The sequence below is a fragment of the Dromiciops gliroides genome, chromosome 3 (assembly GCF_019393635.1).
Source record: "Dromiciops gliroides isolate mDroGli1 chromosome 3, mDroGli1.pri, whole genome shotgun sequence".
Classification (NCBI taxonomy): domain Eukaryota; kingdom Metazoa; phylum Chordata; class Mammalia; order Microbiotheria; family Microbiotheriidae; genus Dromiciops; species Dromiciops gliroides.
In genome coordinates, this window is record NC_057863.1 from 361,066,075 (window position 1) to 361,084,461 (window position 18,387).

The following is an 18,387-nucleotide window of genomic DNA, read 5'->3' on the forward strand; positions in this document are numbered from 1 at the left end:
TTTGTTTAGTATTTATATCTCTGGGGTCTATCACATAGTAGGCACTTAAAATGCTTGTTGATTGATTACATTTAAAAAGTTAAATATTGATTTAAAAACATTGTGCTTCTTCCTTTCTTGTCAGGAAAATTCACACCTAAATACTATTTTTTGATGGCAAAGTGGCAATATATAGTAAACTGAAGAGCTTAAAACATATTTTGTGCCCTTAACCAACATGTCTATCATGAAGGAGAATGACAATATACTCTCCTTGGGTTTCAACTATAAATTAATACAAGTTACACATTCTTTTACTAAAAAATACCTCTGCAACATAAATTTTTCAATGACACAAAGATTTTCAAGCCCCAACCGATGCTTTACCTCAACACGTGACATTATAAAACTTCAAGTATGATAACAGCATTGAGATACTCCCTTGAATTAATTTTAACAGGATTTGACCTATATGTTCATAGTTGAAAGATTGGCAGATACTAAGGCAACCAAATATATCAACACAGAAATTGAAATCCTCCCCAAAGAATCAGCAAAGGTGACTCAATCTCCATATTATAGAATAAAAAAACCACAAGTGTCTCAAAAATAGAGCTCTAAATCTCTTACACAAAAACATGAAAGACAGACAAATAAATAGAATCAGGAAAACCTGAGTTCTAGTGCTGCCTCTGACACAGACTGCCTGTATTACCATGAGTGCCCCAGACAAATTCTTTGAAACTATCAATTATAGATGAGTTGCTAATCTGTGTATCATTGAAGGGATTTTCTACACTGGGAGATGAAATCACAGGTCTGTCTACAAAAAATATCTTTTTATAGACATACTAAAAATACTTATTTTAATTATTTAATGAATTATTGTAATAGATTATTATTGCAAGTCTGTAATTATCTCATAGTTCTACCTCTCAATCACCTAAGACAAGGAATAAAACTATAAAAGTGAGGATAATTAGAATTTTACTTGTTTAAATAAAAAGTAAATACCACATCAAACATGATAACACAATTTTTTCTATTACACACAAGTTAGTTTATGAAAATTATATAAGAACAATAAAGAATAATTTTTTTAGCAATTTCAGGCATCATTAAGAGGTGCAGTCATTAACATGACCTATTGGAGATGAAAATAGTCCATATTAAAAGAGAAAAATCACCCAGAACATTACCAAAAACAGAATGTTGCCACCAAATGACTACGGAATAATCTAAAATACTACTGTATTCTAGAATGTAGCACTGATGTCCACATGCTTTTAAAAGTATTAAAGACAAAAATAACACAAATTCATTAATGATCTGAAGAAATTTAAATGACAAAACTACGGTTTTATAGTGGAAAAAGTCCTGGTTCTGGAGTCTAGGGACCTTGGTTTAAATTCCACTTTGCGGCCATTACCACTTGTGTGGTCTTAGGTAAACACTTAGGCTCACTGGGCCTCACCATCCTCATCTGTAAAGTAAGGAGATCGTATTTGTTGGCCTTGGAGGTCCCTTCTAGCTCTGGATCTATGAAATGAAATAAAGGCATTCAAATATTTTTTAGCAGAGAATATTTTATTTGTATGTTGTAAGCACCTAGCATAGTGTCTGGTACATAGTAGACACTTAATAAATGTGTGTTGCTTGGATGATAATTTGCTTAGATTAGATAGAAATTTTGTAAGTAACAATAATTTTGCTCAAATGTGCATAGAAGTAACGTTTCACTCAAACTAGGAAAGGAAGCAAGGAGGTAACAGTTATCAGAAATATGCTCACCTAATGTAAAGCACTCCATTTTGATCCACCCGACGTTGCCAGCCCACAGGAACTTGTACAGGCAGGCCTCCATCCTTGTCCCCTCCGTCACACTCCTTTCCTCCATTCATTTTCTGTGTCTGCTTGGGACTCCTCAGAGATATCAACAGTAAGATGATATCCTTATATTACATGGCATGATGACCTTCAAGAATAGGCCAATTCAGTACAGTTTTTTGCAGTCTGTACAAGGTGCATTGGGAAGCTTTAGCTCAGTTTGGAACCAAGTCCTTGAAATCTGCCATTGTTAAGTCAGTTGCCCATTATAATCTACATTAAATAGCTGACGTTTAAACTTCCCATGTATGTATTCCTAAGGGCACACTACATGTGTAAAAACGAGTGCTTCCAAATTAGGAAAATCATATTTTCTCAAAAGGGCTGGAGGGAAGTAAAGTTTCTAAATTAACAGCATGTCTCAAAAACTTGAAGCCTAATAAATTCTGTGTTTGTTGAGAAAGAGTCTTACTTTGACAATTATCAACTAGTTAATATTTCCAGGCATTACCCCACTTTATATGCCACATTCCTTCAACTTTATCTTCTTTTCTATATTCAAAGTGTTGCAGATTCTTTCTTCTGATTCTTTCATGTCTTCACAATGCCAATAATGCAACCTGAAACATATATAAGTATGAAAACTCTATTTTTTGGTAAGGAATAATTGTGTGAGCTCTAAAATAGAATTGTTAAATGAACCATTCATGTTTACCATGCTTCTTTCTACATTAGAAAAGAATATCTAATCCAACTTTATATCTTTTTATTCACCAATTTCATTCATTCACTCCAGTTTAACTTATATAAGGGGTTGTCTTTTTCACATAATGTTTTAATTCCTACATCCATGTCTGTTTTCATACAGCTGCATTTATGGAATGTGGTCTCTTCCTTACTTTTCACCAGCATAAGACTAGCATTTCTGTCAAGATCTACCTCCTGCAGAACTGACCTAATTAATCTCATTACAGTCTCGTCATGAAAAAGAAAACAAAACAATGATGATAATAGTTGACAGAATATTGTAGTTAAATTTAATACAACACATGTTTATCAAGTGTTTGTAATGAGTACGATGTTGATAGTTAATGGGGATATGAAGATGAAAAAAATGACAGTTTTTGCCCTTTAAGGAGCTTGGTAGGAGAAATTTATCCCATGTACACAAGGGTGATAAAAAAGCAGAATGTGATAATGGGAAAGGAGAGATCTAGGCAAAGTGGTATGAGAAAACTTGAGGAAAGAGAGATCTCCTTTACCTGGAGATAGATCAAGGAAGATTGGATAGAAGAGAAAACATTTAAGTTGTATATATGATACTTAAGGAAATAATAAACGAAAATTGCCCAGAACTCTTAGAAATAGAGAGCAAAGCTACATGGAAAGTAGTGTCAAAAAGAAGGCTATTTAAATTAAGAGAGTAAGTGGTAGAGAAAGGACAATTCTGTACTTGTTGGAAAAAATAGGTTAAAAAGGAGAAGGGAAAGATATGGAAAGGAGGAGAAAAGAAAAGTAGAGGAAAGGAAAGGAAAAGAAAAATATCAAAAGTGAATTTACAGCCTCAGACACTTAACACTTACTAGCTGTGTGACCCTGGGCAAGTCCCTTAACCCCAATTGCCTCACCAAAACAAAAAAACCCAAAGTAACAAAAAAGTGAATTTGAAGAATTTAGTTTAGGCAAGGTAAAGTCAAGAAGGGAGGGAAAGAGAGTTTAGGAGAAGATATTAGGACCAAATAGGCATAAGCAAAATAAATTATAGTGATAAAATACTTAATTAAAAGTGTAGAAAAATGTATTACAAAAGAATCAAATGTAACAATTATAACCTTAAACATGAATGGATTAAACAACTATCAATAAAATGAAAAGAACTCTGCTTAAAGTTACCATAGATAAGAAAACAATATCATTATTTAATACATACAAACCAAATGGCAGAGTTAAAGCTCTTAGAAGAAAGGTAGTTAAATTGCAAAAAGGCACTGAAAGCAAATCAATAATTAAAATACTTTAATATTCCTCTTCCAGAGCAGGAAAAAATCTAACAAAGATAAATAAGAAGAAAAAAACAAAGAGCTCAACAGATGCTTGGAAAAATTGGATTTGAAAGACAAGAACATTTCTATGTGACAGTATTAAAAAAGAAATTCAAATGGCAGCTTTAAACAAATTGATCATATGCTTGGACACAAAGAAATCATAAATTAATTTAAAAAGAGAAATATTAGGCTCATCCTTAATGACTATTAACATCAAAAATGTTAAATAATAGAGTAAATATAAAGAAAAGAAACAGTCCTAAATGGAGACTAAGTAATGACATCCTATATAATGTACATATCAAAAAAAACAAAGAAAAAATAAAAATGGGATTTATTTTTATGCTGTTATTTTAAACGGAATCTCCCCTTATATTGTTTACTTCTGGCTGTGTGGATTAATTTTTTTTTTTTTTAGTGAGGCAATTGGGGTTAAGTGACTTGCCCAGGGTCACACAGATAGTAAGTGTTAAGTGTATGAGGCTGGATTTGAACTCAGGTACTCCTGACTCTAGGGCCGGTACTCCATCCACTGCGCCACCTAGCTGCCCCTGGATTCATTTTGAATCTTGTTGCTTTACTAAACCATTTCTGATTCTTAAGGATTCTCTGGAATTTTCTAAGTAAACTTTGGCTACATATGCATATTGGGAAAATATTGTTTCTTCTTAGCCAATTTTATCAATTATCCTAAAAGAGCCGGCCCACATAGCGTAGTGGTTAGAGATGACTTCAGAGCCTGGAGCAGACAGTATAAGGTGACATTCCATTTAAAATAACAGAATATATTGGAACAACAAAAGGCATAAAATCTCAAGAAAAAAGTAGGAATGAGGACAGATGAGCATAATCATATCTCAAACTACATTAAATTTCAAGCTATAAGACACAGTAATAATTAGCAAAACTTTTTAATAAGCACATTGGTGGAATGTACTATGTACAAGTAAGACCTAAAAAGAAAGGCACATGATAACCTACTTTCATATAAACCCCAAACACAAACTTCTGGGGGAAGACTCTATATTTTAAAAGAACTGGTGGGAAACATGGAAAGTAGTTTGGAAGAAAATAGGCTTAGAGTAGCAATGTTCATCATACACCACAAGAAGCTCCAAGCAGATAAACTGTCTAAAGTTAAAAAAAAAAAATAGACATCTTAAGTTAGGAGTACAGAAAGAGGTTCTTTTCATAATTATGGTTAGAGGAAGAATTAATAAACAAACAGGTAGTGATCGCAAAAATAAAATTAATTAGAATATATAAAATTAAAAAGCACCAAAATGATGGCAAATCAATGTAACTAGAATAAGAAAAAAATTATTGAATGGGAAAATCTTTTTATTAAGCAGATATGTGATAAGTATGATATCTAAGATGTATGTAATGTTAGCCGAGGAGTCACTCTCTAATAGACAGGGATGCAAAGAGTTTTCAAGTGAAGAATTTAATTCAAAAAGTGCTTATTAAGCATCTACTATAAGCAAGGGCTAGGGATACAGACACAAAAATGAACCAATCCCTGTTCTCAAGGAGCTTATTTGGGAAAAGAGCATATAGATGTCTAAATGCTAGAGAGAGAGAGAGAGAGAGAGAGAGAGAGAGAGAGAGAGAGAGAGAGAGAGAGAGAGAGAGAGAAGCAGAATGGCATAGTGGACAGATCACTGGCCTTGGAGTCAAGAAGACCTGGGTGGAAGACTGGCTTCTTTTAGATAATGGCTGTGTGACCTCTGATTTGGTCTAGGAAACTCCTGTTGAGGAAACTCCCTTTATGGAGGGAGGTTGGTGCCTATTCTGCAACTTGCAAAGTTTCTAACACACTGTGACTTGCTCAGGGGGCATATCAGAAAGGATGTATAAGAAAGTACATACAAAGGAAGCTGAGGGGCCTAGGGAAGTTTAGGATGAGCTTTCTGTAGGGGAGAGCACTTGAACCCTGAAAGAAGTGAGGGATTGTATGAGGCGGAAATAAGGAAGGAGTTCATTCCAGGTATGGGGGCACGGCCTGGGAAAAGGCACAAAAATGTGAGATGGAATATTGTGCATAATCATCTTGTGTATTACTTTGGCTAGAAAGGAGAATAATATTCAATAGTCTGGAAACATAGGTGGGAGCCAGATTGTGAAGGGCTTGAAATGCCAGGCAGCGGAGTCTGTATTTTATTATAGAGGCAGCTGGGGACCATTAGAGTTCCTTTAGTAAGGGAGCAACAAGGTCAGACCTGGGCTTTAGGGATATCACTTTGGTGGTCATATGGAAATCTAATTAGAGAGGGGAGAGACTTGAGGCAAGGAGACCAATTCGAAGCCTGCATAGTTCAGGGAAGAGGTGAATCAGAATAGTGGCTGTGTGAGTAAGGAAAAGAGAAATGATGGGAAAAATACAATGGAGGCAAAACTGACAAGACTTATTGGATGACTGGATGTGAGGGGCAAGGGGAGATGAGGACAACTCTGAGGTTGTGAGCAGGAGTGAATACAAAGCACGATGGTGCTCCTGAAAACAAAAAGGGAAATAAGATGAGGTTTAGGGGCAAAGGTAATGAGTTCTGTTTTTGACATGGGGCATCTGAGATGCAAACTATCAATTCTAATCTTGTCATTTTTTTTTTTTTGCGGGGCAATGGGGGTTAAGTGACTTGCCCAAGGTCACACAGCTAGTAAGTGTCAAGTGTCTGAGGCTGGATTTGAACAGGTACTCCTGAATCCAGGGCCAGTGCTTTATCCATTGAGCCACCTAGCTGCCCCTAATTCTAATCTAACAAGAACCACATGCATCAAACTGGCCAAAGCTGATGAGATTGAGAAGAGTGCAGTGGAGTGAGCTGTGGTGCAAAAATGAGATAGAGGTGCAATGACGCAGAGTTCATGGAGCAATGCACTGGCTAAACTCTTTTAGAAAACAATTTGGAATCATGAGAATAAAGTTATGAACTGTGCTGTTAAGTCATCCCACTTCTTCAATGGTCAAAGACAGAAAGGACTCATGTACAAAAAGTAGCCATAACAGCACTTTTCCTAGCAGCAATAATAAACTGGAATCAAATCATGTATTTATCATTTGGGTACTTATTTAAGAGATTGTGATATAAATGTAATTGGATATAAGTACATATTACAAAACCATGAATATCATGATGGTTTCATAAAAACACAGAAAGAGAATGGATAAAGCAAAATCAGGTGAACAATATACACAATTATTATAATGTAAATGAAAATGCATCTGAATTCATTAAATGCAGAGACCAATTTTGGATCGAGAGGATGAAAGTTGATATAATTGATAAAATACACAATGGTGATAGAGATGGGGTTAGGGTTTGCAATGTTTTAAAAACATATCATGTGTGAATGTTTTGACTCTCCAATGATAGGTACTGTGAGGGTTCAATTTTTTAAAAAAGTCCTTGTATGTACACATGCAAATATTCAATAAATATCTGCTAGTTATTCTGATGTAAAGTTAAAAAAAGTAAATTTTAGCATTTGGTACTGATACATATAGTTACACTTGTACACAGAAGTTGATACAAACATTACAGCTAACTTTGAGTTAACTTGGAAACATTTTCATCATTAATTTTAACTACCTTTGCCAGGAAACCGCTTCCTTTTAGAGCTACTAAAATGTGACAGAAGTGACTCATCTGTTTTTTTTCTCCTTTTACTTTTCCTGCACATTCTCTGGCTGAGGAATGAATAGATAGTAAAGTCATCAAAAAGTAAGAAAGAAAATGGAAATCAAACAGCCTGTACAATTCACAAACTGCATCAACACTTGAATAAGCAAAAACTAATAATAGTATTTATATAGTGCCCACTATGTGCCAAGCAGTATACTAAGTATTTTACAATTATTATCTCATTTGATTATCACAACAACCCTGGGAGATATGGGTTATTATTTTCCCCATTTTAAACATTAACAAACTGAGGCAAACAGTGGTTAAGTGACTTGCTTAGGGTCACACAGCAAGTAAGTCACATTAATTGAATTCAGGTTTTCCTGACTCCAGGCCCAGTGCTCTATCCACTGTGTCTCAATATTCAGAGTCAATGCTGAGGGGCTTGTTTGTGTCATTACTGTCTAGAATAATGATTTTAAGTTAAAGTTAGGCTCTATGCTTTGATTACAATTGTCAGTATATGAAAACACCTAATTATCTTGGTCCTTTGCCAGGAAATACAAATATAAAAATTCACATATACCTGTGAAATTAGAGCATACTATTTATCACTGACAGTCAGCTATAAGCTCAATAAAAGGGAAGGGAGGTTATTAAAACAAATAAGATGAAAGATATTAGAAAGCTAAACAGGACCTTATACCCTTGTTCTTTCTTTATACAGACACTGATTTCTGAATGGTGCTTATTTCCAGCTAGAAAAAAATTCAGTAGAATTTCTAGCAAAATGAGTGTGTTAATTTCATACTTTATTGGTGAATTATATGAGAATTTTATTTATTAAATTGCTTTTGAGATATACTAATTAGATGAATAAGATAGGACAGCAAGTAAATGTAGCCCTACAATAATTAAACCAACACTACATTTGGATCTTAAGTAATAGAACAAAGCTCATTTTTACAATTAGCTTTGCTGAAATTCTTGAAAAGCTAAGAATAAACTAACTTTTCAAAGTAGTGATAAGAAAATTTTTAAAAAAGTTATACTTAAAAAGCACCATTAAGATAATTGGAGAGTGATATGGTCATATAAGCAGAGAATGGATTGGAGTGGTCAGAAACTTGAGACAGGGAGGACAACCAGAAGGCTACTGCAATGGTCTTAGGGTATAAGGTGTTGAGAAGCAATAGTGTAATAAGTGTAAGAGAGAAGGAGGGGATATGTACAAGAGATGTTAAGAGAGTTTAATGGATAGGACTTGACAAGATGTAAAGGAGAAAAAGAGTGATGGATCAAGGATTTTTTTGAGGGTGGGGGAGACATGATCGTATTTGTAGGGAGCAGAAAAGCTGCCAGTAGACAGGGAGAGATTGAAGATTAATGAGAGAGTGAAGATTAAAGGGGGAGCAATCTGCTGATAAAGATGAGATGAAATGCTGTCACTTGTGTACATAGAGGGTTTTGCCTTGGCAAGGATGTGGGCAAGCTCTTTATATGAAACAGTGTTGAAGGAAGAGACAGTAGGGAAAAGCACCTGACTGATATGAGATGAGGAGATAAAAGGGAGCTCTATGTAAATGACCTCATTTTTTAAAAACTGAAATATGAGTTGAGGTTCAGGAAGTAGATGTTGAAGGGTAGGCAGTGAATATTGGCATGAAGCAAGCTAGAGGATGAGCTGGTAGTGAAGAGCGAGGGCCTTCTCACGATACTGAAACCCTAGGCAAGGACTCACCAAACGTTCATCTGGCCTTAGGGTAGAGTCTTCCCTGGGCTCAGGTATTAAGGTATGGGGGAAAAGTGAGAAAGACGTAAGGTTTGGCAGGATTAGAAAGGAGGCAAGGTGACCAGTGTGGAGGTGAAGCACTGTGTGGAGAGGGTTAATCTCTTTCAGGCAAGGATTCTTCTCAAACTAACATGGAGCTGTAGCAAAGTTCTGGTAGGATAGAGGAAACTACTGATCCAAGTAAGGACCCTGCTCCTGGTACAAGAGTGGTATAAAATTTTTAAAGACTTAAGAAAGACTATCAATGCAATGATCAACCATGATTCCTGAGTTGTGATGATGAAGAATTCTTGTCAGAGAAGTGTTTGACTAGGTATGCAGAATGAGACAGGTTTGGACATGTTCAATATGAGAATTTGTTTCACTGGACTCTAAGTATTTGTTACAAGGGTTTTTTTTCCTTTTTATTTTATTTTTTCACCAAAAGTGGGACTGGGGGTACGGTGTGGGTGGGCTGGGAAAGGTGTTAGAAGGAAGAAAGAAGGAGACAATTGTGATCTACAATGACAAAGGCTGCAGAGAGGCCAGGAAGGATGAGGATTGAAAAAAGGCCATGAGATATGCCAATGAAAAGATCATTGGTAATTGTAGAGAGAGTAATTTCACTTGAATTATGAGGTCAGAAAGCAGACTGTGAAAATTAAAGAAGTAAATTTTCTAAAAGAAAAAAAATTGAAGGAAAGCAGGTTAACTTGGGAAAAAATTTTTGCATCAAGTTTCTTTGATAAAGGTCTCAATTGGGGGCAGCTAGGTGGCACAGTGGATAGAGCACCGGCCCTGGAGTCAGGAAGACCTGAGTTCAAATCTGGGTTCAGACACTTGACACTTACTAGTTGTGTATGACCCTGGGCAAGTCACTTAACCCCAATTGCCTCACCAAAAAAAAATCAATATGATAAAGGTCTCAATTTCAAGATACATAAAGAACTGGTCCAAATTCATAGGAACAAGAGATGTTCCCCAATAGATAGTTAAAGAAGATGGATCTTCAAAGGAAAAGGACTCATGTGTACAAAAATATTTACAGCAGCTTTTTGTGGTGTGGCTAAAAGTTGAAAACTAAGGGGATAGTCATTAATTGGGGAGTGGCAGAACAGGGTATGATATATGGATAAGCTGTAAGAAATTATGAAGGGGATGGTTTCAGACAACTTGACAAGACGTATATGAACTAATAAAAAGTAAAGTGAGCAGAAACAGGAACACAGAGTAACAGCAATATTGTACAGATAATCAACTCTGAAAGACTTGTAACTCTGATCAATATGGTGATCTATCACAACTTCAAAGGATTCATGATATAAAATGCTATCAACCTCTAGATAGAGAACTGATAGTCTCTTCAACTGAGTTCAGATTGAAGCACATTATAACTCCCTTTATTTTCCTTGCTCTTTGGGGTGTGTGTATGTGGGGAACATGACTAATGTGGAAATGTTTTGTATTTCTTGCCTTCTCAATGGGTGGGGGAGGGTGTGGAAGGAGGGAAAGAATTTGGAACTGAAAAAATAATAAAGTAAAATTATGAATCTAGGCAATTTTCAAAGGAAAAATTGATCAATTAACAATCACATGACAAAATACTCTAACTCACAAATAATTAGAAAAACATAAATTAAAACAAATCTAAGCACCTATAGGATTGGCCAAGATGACAAATAGGGGAAATGAATATTTCTGGAAGAAAAAAACCTAATTAACTGTTGGTGGAGTTGTGAATTGGTCTAATCATTCTGGAAAGTAATTGGAAATATGCCACAAAAGTCAGTGAACTATGAATACCCTTATACTTAGTGATAGCAGAACTAACTCTAAATCCATAAGATCAAAGAAAGGAAAAGGACTCATATGTACAAGAATATTTATAGATGCTCTTCTTGTAGAAGCAAAAAACTAGAAACTATGGAGTGGTGTGCTCATCCATTGAAAAATGGTTGAACAAATTATGATATATGAGACTATTATAATAATGGCGATGGAATTATAACATAAAAATGATGAAATGAAAGGTTCCAGAGTAATTTGGAAGACCAGTAGAAACCGATGAAGAGTTAAATGAGTAGAATAAAGAGAACAATTTATACAGTAACAACATCATAAAGAAAAACAATTGACAGATTGATCAAACACTGATCGATGCAATGTCAAACTACATTTCCAGAGAAATGAATATGAAGCCTACTCTCCATCTCCTTCCAGAGAGGGGATGGACTCAAGATGCAGAATGGGACATATATTTTTGGACCCATAGCCAATATGATAATTTGCTTTGCTTAAATACGCATATTTCTTCTTATTTTTTTTAAGGGGAGGATTTCATCTCTTGTGAGAGAAACTAGAGGGAGAGAACAAATGTGTGTTAAATATAAAAAGTTTAAAATACTATGAAAGAAAATGACAGTAAATTATAGAATAACATTTTCTGAGAATAACAACAAAACAATTGCATTTGAGATGAAGCTTTGTTAGCAATTCAAGTGCTACTATGAAATATCTGAGACAATTATTTTCACTATTTTCTTTCTCCCTCCCTCCCTCCCTCCCTCCCTCCTTCCTTCCTTCCTGGCAACTGGGATAGTTACTTAGCCAGGGTCACATTGCTAGTAAGTGTCTGAGGCTGGATCTGAACTCAAATCATCCTGACTCCAGGCCCAGCTGCTCTATCTACTGTGCCACTTAGCTGTCCCATAATATCAACATTTCCTAGAGTTTCATTCACCTCTCAACTTTTTTGTCATTTATTAAGTGAACAATACACAACAACCTTTTGGTTTGTATTTAATCCAATTTCATTTTTTCTATATTGTACTTATTATGACTATATCAATTACTCAGAAATTATCCATATCCTTCTCTCTTCTTTTTTTTCAGAGAGGATAAATTTTTTATTTAATATTGTATTTCTTCTCCCTCCCTGTTACCTTAGGGATGCTTGCCTCCTTGCATCACTTTAAACTTTTGCTTTCCAGATGCTCTGAGATGCTAAAGTATCTCAAATTTCAGATATAATTTTGTTTTTCAGATTCCATTCTACATTCCTTTTTGTTTCTTTTGATTGACTAACAATGGAATTTATACTTTCTATTATGTGAGTAAGTCAGATAAGATGTGATCTTCCACTGCCTTACTCTAGATGTTCAAAGGTTCTTTTACTTCACTGCTTACAATGGTAGTAAGGATAAGATGGTGGCATGGTGATAAGGATGCCTTGTCCTTAGGAAAAGTATTTCTTGATAGGGAAAAGGGAGCAAGCATTTATATAGTGTCTACTATGTGCCAGGCATTGTGCTAATCACTTTTTACAAATATACCTCCTTTGATCCTCCATATGTGATGCTTCCACATTACCTCCTATGGCAAAAACTACTGCATATGCTTTTCTGTGCAGATCTAAAAATATTTTCATATTTATCTGATACATATATTTGGAAAAATTAGTTTGTTCATGATTAAAATAAATGTCAGCTTTTTGGAACTATTTTGTTTAGTATAGTTGGTCTACACGTTGGATTCTTGCTATCAAACTATGAACTGCACTCTGAAATTCTAGTCTAAGTGTGCCCATCTCTTTTTTTTGTTGTTTGTTTTTTTGTTTTGTTTTTTTAAATTAATAAAGTATTTTATTTTTTTCCCCGTTACATGTAAAGATAGTTCTCAACCTTTGTTTATACAAGCTTTACAATTTCAGATTTTTCTCCCTCCCTCCCCTCCCTCCCCCCTCCCCTAGACAGCAGGTAATCTGATATAGGTTTATATATATATATATATATATATATATATATATATATATATATATATATATATATACACACACATAATAACATTAATCCTATTTCTGCATTAGTCATGTTATAAGAGAAAAAAAAACAGAGCAATTATGGAAAACCTCAAAATAGAAAAAAACCCAACAACATAGAAAAAAACAACAACAGCTTTTTTTGGGTTTTTTTTGCAGGGCAATGGGGGTTAAGTGACTTGCCCAGGGTCACACAGCTAGTAAGTGTTAAGTGTCTGAGGCCAGATTTGAACTCAGGTACTCCTGAATCCAGGGCCGGTGCTCTATCCACTGCGCCACCTAGCTGCCCCCGTGCCTATCTCTTTTTAAAAATCATTTGAGGGGCAGCTAGGTGGCGCAGTGGATAGAGCACCGGCCCTGGATTCAGGAGTACCTGAGTTCAAATCTGGCCTCAGACACTTAACACTTACTAGCTGTGTGACCCTGGGCAAGTCACTTAACCCCCATTGCCTCACTAAAAAAAAAAAAAAAAGTCATTTGAGACATTAATACAGTTTTTGTCATCTGCTTCAACATTAAGTGCAATTTCTGAAGTTTGAATTAAATAAAGATTTTCAATGGCCTCATAGTTTTCATCTTCTTCATATTTGACAGGATACACTAGAGCTTTGTTTTTTGTTTTAGTTTATACTGCCTCCTTGTGGCATGAGAGTGTAAAAGAATGTTATTAGTTTGATGATCACATGTCTAGCTGATTACATCAGTTTTGAGGAGGGAAAGCCTAAACTTTGATGCCATCTCATCTGTTTCTTTCACTCTTAGGAGCAGCTGCATCACAGTGGGTGTTAACTTAATGAATGGAATTTCCTGGGCCTAATTTTCCATTATTTCACAATTCCTGTGAGTCCTTCAGTAACAATAACCGTCTAAGGGCATATCAAGTCCCTTATATATGTGTGTGTGTGTGTGTATGTGTGTGTGTGTATGTAAGTATGCATATGTATATGTATGTGCACATACACACACACATATATCACTTTTGCTAGTATTCCTCATGCCAATTTCCCATGAGTTCCATGGATGAGTAAGACTTTGAGGGGAGTAATGATTTGGATGACAAAAACTCAGTTGGTTGGATAGCACATTGGATGACAAAATCAGGATCAAAAAGGTATGGGCTGGGGCAGTTAGGTGGTGAAGTGGATAGAGCACCGGCCCTGGATTCAGAAGGATCTGAGTTTAAATCCGGCCTCGGACACTTAATACTTAGTAGCTGTGTGACCCTGGGCAAGTCACTTAACCCCAATTGCCCCAGGGGGGAAAAAGGGTATGGGCTGAATTGAATGAGATGAAATTGAATGAGGAGAAATTTAAAGTTATCATATACTTGTCTTCAAAAAAATACAAGCTGGGGGAGGCATGGATAGATAGTATTACATCTGAAAAAGATATCGAGATTAACTTATTGGAGGTGGAGTCAACGTGGTAGAATAGCAGTAAGAAGTATAGCTCAGGTTTCCCACCAAACCTCTGCCACAAAGATATAGAGAATGCACCAAAGTGAATTCTCATCAGAAAATGCAAAAAAAAAGTCATTTTCCAGGCCAGAGTGGATTAGGGAAACAGGTGGGGTCTGATCAGGAATTCCCTATGTGCTGAGCATTCTAGTGCTCAGACTGAAAGAGAACAAAGACTGGGCACCAGAGAAGGAAGCACTGAGGCAGAGAGATCCTAGACAATCCCTGAACTTGAGTAGGCAGCAGGAATGGGTACTATCTGGCAACTCTGTTGCCCACTACTCAATTTCATATCACAGATGCAAAGTGGACTGAGAACGTAACATATCTAGACATGGCGGAGAGGAGCCCTAGGTAGGCAGCTAATTAAAACCAAGAACAAGCATTATTTGTAATATAATAACAACATTAATAATTTAATAATATAACAATAATCTGCAATGGGGATAATCTAGAGGCCTTTCCAATAAGATCAGGGGCAAAGCAAGATTGTTCATTAGCATTCTTACTTTTCAATATAGTGTTAGAAGTGCTATCTATTTCAATAAGCTAAGAAAAAGAAATGGAAGGAATAAGCATAGGCAAAGAGGAAACAAAATGATCATTTTTTGGCAGATATTATGGTTACTTAGAAAACCCTAGAGAATCAACTAAAAAAAATAATTCAAATAATTAACTTCAGTAAACTTGCAGGATATAAAATAAGCACATGTAAATCATCAGTATTTCTGTAAGCTACTAACAAAATTCAGCAAGAAGAGATAAAGAAATTCTAGTTAAAATAACAGACAACACAAAAAATACTTAGGAATCTAAATGCCAAAATAAATTTAGACATTATATGAACATTAAAAATATCTAAATAAATGGAGAAATAGTAACTGCTCATGAGTAGGAGGAACTAATGTAATAAAAGTGATACTACTACCTAAATTAATTTACTATACCAAAATGCCAAAGAATTTCTTTAGAGAAATTTTTAAAAATATCAAGAATATCAAGGCAATTAATGAAAAAAAACAATGGGAATATAGGCCTATCAGTAACAGATCATATATCATACTATAAAAACCATAATCATCAAAATAGTTTGGACCTGGGTAAGAAATAGAGAGTTTGTTCAGGTAAGCAGATTAGACATAAAATTTACAGAAGAAAAAGAGCCCAGTAAACTAATGTTTTATAGAGCCAAAGGCCTCAGCTACTGAAGTAAGAACCCACTATCCTACAAAAATTCTATAGTCTTTGTACAGAAAACTAGAAAAGCAGTATGGCAGAAACTAAGTAGGGGTCAAGATCTTATGCCCTATTCCACAGACAAGTCCAAATGGACATGATTTAGACATGGAAGGGTAACATCATAAACAAATCAAAGGAATAGGGAAGAAAGTATCTGTTAGATCTATGGATGGAAGAAGAATTCAAGAGCAAAAATGAGTTGTAAAAGTTCACAGAAGATAAAATGGACAATTTTGATTACATAAAATTAAAAAGTTTTTTCATAAACAAAACCGATGTAGGTTAAATAAGAAGCTAAGCAGGATATTGGCAGGGGTGGGGGGGGGAAACCTTTGTAGGAAGTTTCTTTGACAAAGGTTTCATTTCTAAGATATAAAGGGAACTCATCCAAATTTATAAGAATAACAGCCATTACCAACTGATATGAGGTCAAAGGTTAGGCAGTTTTCAGAGGTGGAAATTCAAGCTATCACTAGCCATGTGAAAAATTCTCTAAATTACCAATAATCAGAAAAAAGAATATTAAAACAATTCTGAGGCATGACTCATATACCCATCCAAATGGTATAGCTGACAAAAATGGAAAGTGACAAATACTGGAGAGGGTATGGGAAAAGGGGTACATTAATGCACTATTAGTAAAAATGTAAAGTGGTCCAGTCATTCTGGAAAGCAATTTAGAACTATGCTTCAAAAGAGATAAACTGTGTATACCCTCTGACCCAGTGATACTATTGCTAGGTGTATATAGTATGCCCCTCAGGTCTCTGCCTCCCTTTGATTTCAGAGGGTATGAGGTGGACATCAGAGGAGAGGTCCTCCCAGATCTTCCATTTAAGGGAATGCAGCCATGTCATCAACATCACATCAACTCTCTAACTCATACTTCCTCAGTGCTTCCTGCCTGTGGATTCCCTTTTCCATAGGAGACCTCCTTCCAGATCCTCCAATTAAGAAGGGAAGCCCAAGGTAGACATCTCATAATTTCTGACCCACCTATAAGACTTCATCATACCCCTTTGAAGATGGAGACTATTTTTGTATACCCAGTGCTTGACACAGGGCCTGGCACAGAGTAGGCACTTAACAAATGTTCAATGACTGATTGAAAAGGATCCAAATAGTGGTGCAGTGGATAGAATGCCAGGCTTGGAGTCAGGAAGATCTGAGTTTAAATATGGCCTCAGAGACCTACCAGTTGGGTGATCTTGGCCACTTACCTTGGACCTACCTTATTTGCCTCAGTTTGTTCAACTATAAAATGGGAATAATAGTGTCTACCATATAGGTGGTTGTTAGGATAAAATGAAATAATATTTGAAAAAGGCACGGTGCCTGACACATGGTAGACACTATATAAATGTTTATTCTCTTCTTCTTCTTTACCCATTTGTATAAAATATTTACAGTAGTTTCTTTTCATGGTGGCAAAGAAATGGTATCTGAGGGGATGACTATCAACTGGGAAATGACTGAACAAGGTACAGTATATGAATGTAATGGAATACTATTGTTCTGTAAGAAATGAAGGGGGCAGCTAGGTGGTGCAGTGGATAAAGCACTGGCCTTGGATTCAGGAGGATCTGAGTTCAAATCCAGCCTCAGACACTTGACACTTGATACTTACTAGCTGTGTGACCCTGGGCAAGTCGCTTAACCCTTATTACCCCGCCAAAAAAAAAAAAAAGAAGGGGATGGTTTTGGAAAAATCTAGAAAGACTTGACTGAATTTATACTAAGTGAAGTAAATAGAACCAGAAGAACAGTTTATTTATTTATTTACTTATTTATTTGGTGGGGCAATGAGGGTTAAGTGACTTGCCCAGGGTCACAGCTAGTAAGTGTCAAATGTCTGAGACCAGGTTTGAACTCAGGTCCTCCTGAATCCAGGGCCGGTGCTTTATCCACTGCACCACCTAGCTGCCCCTAGGAGAACAATTTATACAATAACAACAATATTGCAACAACCAACAATTTCAAAAGTCTTAGGAACTGATCAACCACAATTTCAGAGGACTCAAGAAATTTGCTATCCATCTCCAGATAGAACAGATATACATGCATATGTATACTATATATGTGTCTATGTATACTATGCATACATATGTATATATACATACAGTATATACTATGTATATGATGGCTAATGTGGGAATTTATTTTGCTTGACTACATATATTTGTAATGGGTTTTGTTTTTCTTGTTTTCTCAATGGGTGGAGGTGGTAGGAGGAAGAGAATTCAGAAATGAAAATAAAATAAAACTGAATGTAAAAAAAGATATTTTAGTGGACTGAAAATTAAATGAGTCAAAAGTGCTAATGCAATCTTGGGCTTCTAGGAATAATGAGGCAATAATCCTGTTTTACTCTGCTTTGTTATACCACATCTGTAATACTCTGTACTGTAGAATACTGCTCTGGGCATTGTAGTTAAGGAAAGACATTGATAAGCTGAAAAACATTCAGGGGAGGGCAACTGGGATATGTAGATCAATTGAAGAAATGGGGATGTTTAGCCTTAAGGAGATAAGACTAATGGGGGACTTGATAGTTGCTTAATAACCACCTCAAGCATATGAGGACTATCAATGGGAAGAGGAATTCGATTTACTCTGTTTTGTCTCA

General features: G+C 35.7%; 1 protein-coding gene across 2 annotated transcripts in view; it reads right to left on the reverse strand.

The window, feature by feature from the left end:
- Nucleotides 1-18,387, reverse strand: part of MBD5 (methyl-CpG binding domain protein 5) — a 445,079-nt gene that overhangs the window by 66,812 nt on the left and 359,880 nt on the right. The window contains exons 1-2 of one of the 2 annotated variants that reach the window (XM_043995607.1): nt 7,445-7,538; nt 1,771-2,426 (exon numbers count right to left, since the gene is read on the reverse strand). In XM_043995607.1, the coding sequence (XP_043851542.1) occupies nt 1,771-1,880 (110 nt within the window). In that variant the 5' untranslated portion in view covers nt 1,881-2,426; nt 7,445-7,538. Of the gene's footprint in view, nt 1-1,770; nt 2,427-7,444; nt 7,539-18,387 lie in introns of those variants that run through there. The other variant, XM_043995606.1, reaches the window with a different exon arrangement.